The 2,886-nt window shown below is 38.4% G+C and overlaps 1 protein-coding gene across 1 annotated transcript; it reads left to right on the top strand.

Moving 5' to 3' along the window:
- The first annotated feature begins 380 nt into the window (after positions 1-380).
- LOC149141102 (F-box/FBD/LRR-repeat protein At1g13570-like) lies at positions 381-2,176 on the top strand. Its single transcript, XM_089451156.1, has 2 exons — positions 381-1,445; positions 1,720-2,176. Exons 1-2 carry the CDS (start codon positions 381-383, stop codon positions 1,981-1,983), a joined length of 1,329 nt encoding a protein of 442 aa, XP_089307282.1. The 3' UTR covers positions 1,984-2,176.
- The last annotated feature ends 710 nt before the right edge of the window (positions 2,177-2,886 follow it).

Genomic DNA, 2,886 nt, shown 5'->3' with positions numbered 1-2,886 from the left:
AACCCTTATGACAAGAACCAAAAATGTCTCTCCATAAATTTGAAAATATGAAGAGGAAATAACATCCCATTATGACCACTCCTAGATCCTAAAAACCAACCTAATAATAATAATAATATAATTTTAAAATAAATCACAAAAACTACACGAAAAATGATGTAATGGCGCCATAGTTTATGGCATAAAAAAAACCTAGATACCCCAATCTAGATCTAGTAACCTATGCAGATGTTTGGAAGTCTTATAAATATTTGTTTCATTTCTTACCATTTTCAATTTAGGTTCTCGCTCAGCTTTCTAACTGCAGCACTTGTTCAATCCAATCGCGCTGTATTCCGTCCGTGGGAGGGAAGAGCAATCTTTGGCCCATTTTTATAGTGATGGCAATGGCTCTCGATAGATTGTCTGCACTCCCTGACGATGTCCTTTCCCTCGTCCTCTCTAAGCTCACCATTATAGATGCCATCAAATGCTCTGTCCTCTCTCGTCGCTGGAGATTCCTTTACAGAGGAATACCCCATCTCATCCTCTCTCCCTATCGTGTCTCATCACCGAATCAAGCGCCTACCACATATGATTTGTCAACTGTGGAAAATAGAATATTCGACGTATTGCGGTTCCATTCATCGGATCTGAAGTCCTTTACACTCACCGCAGACATTCACAGTATGTGGGGTCCTAAACTCTCTATGTGGATTCCTGAAATCTTTGTTAACCCTTGGCAGTTTACACAGCAAAGCGTGTCGGAATGGATGCGGTGGGTTGCCAAGAAGAACGTGGAACATCTCTCTCTCGAATATTGCTACCAAAAGCAAACCCTGCCGCCCTCCCTTTTCTTATGCAGTCGTCTCACTAATCTTACACTCGACAACTGTATTCTCACCACTTTTCCAACTGATTTCGCGGGATTCAAGCATCTCACTGAGTTGAGCTTCACCGATATTGAAATGACAGACGACATCTTAGCACGATTTCTTTTGCATTGCCCACTTCTTCGTAAGCTGAATTTGTGTAGATGTTCTGGCCTGAGGAGGCCTGTCATTTTATCTCAAAGCATTACAGATTTAGTTCTATATGTTTTTAGGGAGGGAGGATTGACAGTCAATTGCCCTAAACTTCAAACTCTGAAGGCAGTCACGTACGGAGAAGATTTGACAGTGAATGGAATGGGATTTTATGAGCTATCCTCAAGGATCCACGGATTCGAAATGGAGCGTGGAAATAATTTGATTGAGTTGTCGTTGAGTCCAGATTGGCATGAAAGATACAACTTGTCTGTCAACAGATTTCTTGAATTCATGGGTACGCTTAGGTCATTGAAAGTGCTTACCATGCATCTTGGATCTGCATCTGATGGGAGAGAAATGATGACGGTGCCTCTGCTGAACCTGCTCTCGAGGCTTCCTAACCTTCGGCGATTACGCCTGCACGGACAGCCCACTCTGGTAAGTGAATAACTCTTTTGATGAACTTCAGTAGGGATTTCTGTCGATTCTGGTAAGTGAATAACTCCTCTGATGAATGTCAATAGGGGTTAGAAGCGCTTCCATCTCAGATTTATCCGTAAGAGTTTTGCTTTAATCATAAATGACAGAATCCCGGAATCCTCTATTGTGAGAAACTCCTATTCTGTCGCCATTATTGTTGAGATGTCATTATTGTTGAGAGTGCATGTTGGGGTATATAATATATATATGACTTTTATACTTTGTAACGCAGGAAGATGCAGAAGGAGATCCAATTGCACCAGCTTCAACGTACCCACTTGCTAATCTTCAATTAGTAGAGATAGATATCCTCAAATACGATGCGAGAGTACTTCGTTTGTTGGGTTGCCTTCTTCAAATAGCTCCTGGGCTCAAACAAGTGAAACTGCAACCTCCAGAAGATTTTCTCCAAATGTGGGAGTCTTTGAAGAAAAGTCGTGAGCAGGGAACGATCTCACAGGAGATCCCTCTCCGTGAAATTTTTGTTCGCCTGTGATATTACATTCACAATAGTTGTTTGTCAATGTTTTTGGTTCCGGTCAAATTGGATTTACCAGAATTATTTTCATGTATTCACGGTGGAAAGCGTGAGGAACTTTTAAAATAACATTTGTGATTTATAATGTGCAACTTATTTATGAAAACCTATCAACGTGGGAGAGATTTTTAAATAACATTTTGATTCCTTATAATGTGCAACTTATTTATGAAAACCTTAATGATTAGATCAGAATAGCAATTTGGTGAGTGCAATTCTAGATAAACTTGTCCTCACGATGAACCACACTGGTTGGTTCGAAACGCGTCGACAAAAGATTGGTTATGTGATTTTGCCGAAGATTATTCGAAACTCGTCGACAAAAGATTGGTTATGTGATTTTGCCGAAGATTATCTAAACAATGTTATGGATCACAGAAGTCTAAATTCCTTAATAAAATACCCAAGTGTGTTAGACATGGACATTAGGGAGATTTGATTCAATTTATTATTCTAACTTTTAGGATTTCCATTCTTTAAGGTTTTGTGGGTTAATATATTTTACATCCCTGATTTGATTTTATGAGTTTTGAATAGTTTTGAAACTTTTTTCTCTCTTCAATGTCTTTTGCTTCATCACTGAATTGAGTTTAGGTGAGGGTAGCACCCAATATTGTATGGAAGAAGATTTACATTATATTAGGTTGTGATCACTGTATTTGTCTTAAGTTTGATAAAGTTGATGTAATTGATTAGAAACGATCATTAAGGTTGGAGTAATTTTTAAATAACTTTTTTTTAGGAAGCTATTATCAACATGGAAGGGATTTTTAAATAACATTTTGATTCCCTATAATGTGCAACTTATTTATGAACACTCTAATGATTAGATCCGAATATCAATTTGGTGAGGGAAGTTCT

This window comes from Pinus tabuliformis, chromosome X (genome assembly GCF_031772625.1).
Source record: "Pinus tabuliformis cultivar Carrire ecotype Pingquan chromosome X, CPIR1, whole genome shotgun sequence".
NCBI classification, from domain to species: Eukaryota; Viridiplantae; Streptophyta; class Pinopsida; order Pinales; family Pinaceae; genus Pinus; species Pinus tabuliformis.
This window is presented reverse-complemented; position numbering and strand designations above follow the sequence as displayed.

What these genes read in the sequence shown, in the direction of transcription:
- LOC149141102 (XM_089451156.1), top strand. Translation starts at nt 381, where the DNA reads ATGGCAATGGCTCTCGATAGATTGTCTGCACTCCCTGACGATGTCCTT. An exon ending in TGCACGGACAGCCCACTCTG is followed by an intron (nt 1,446 to 1,719) that starts GTAAGTGAATAA and finishes TTTGTAACGCAG; the next exon opens with GAAGATGCAGAAGGAGATCC.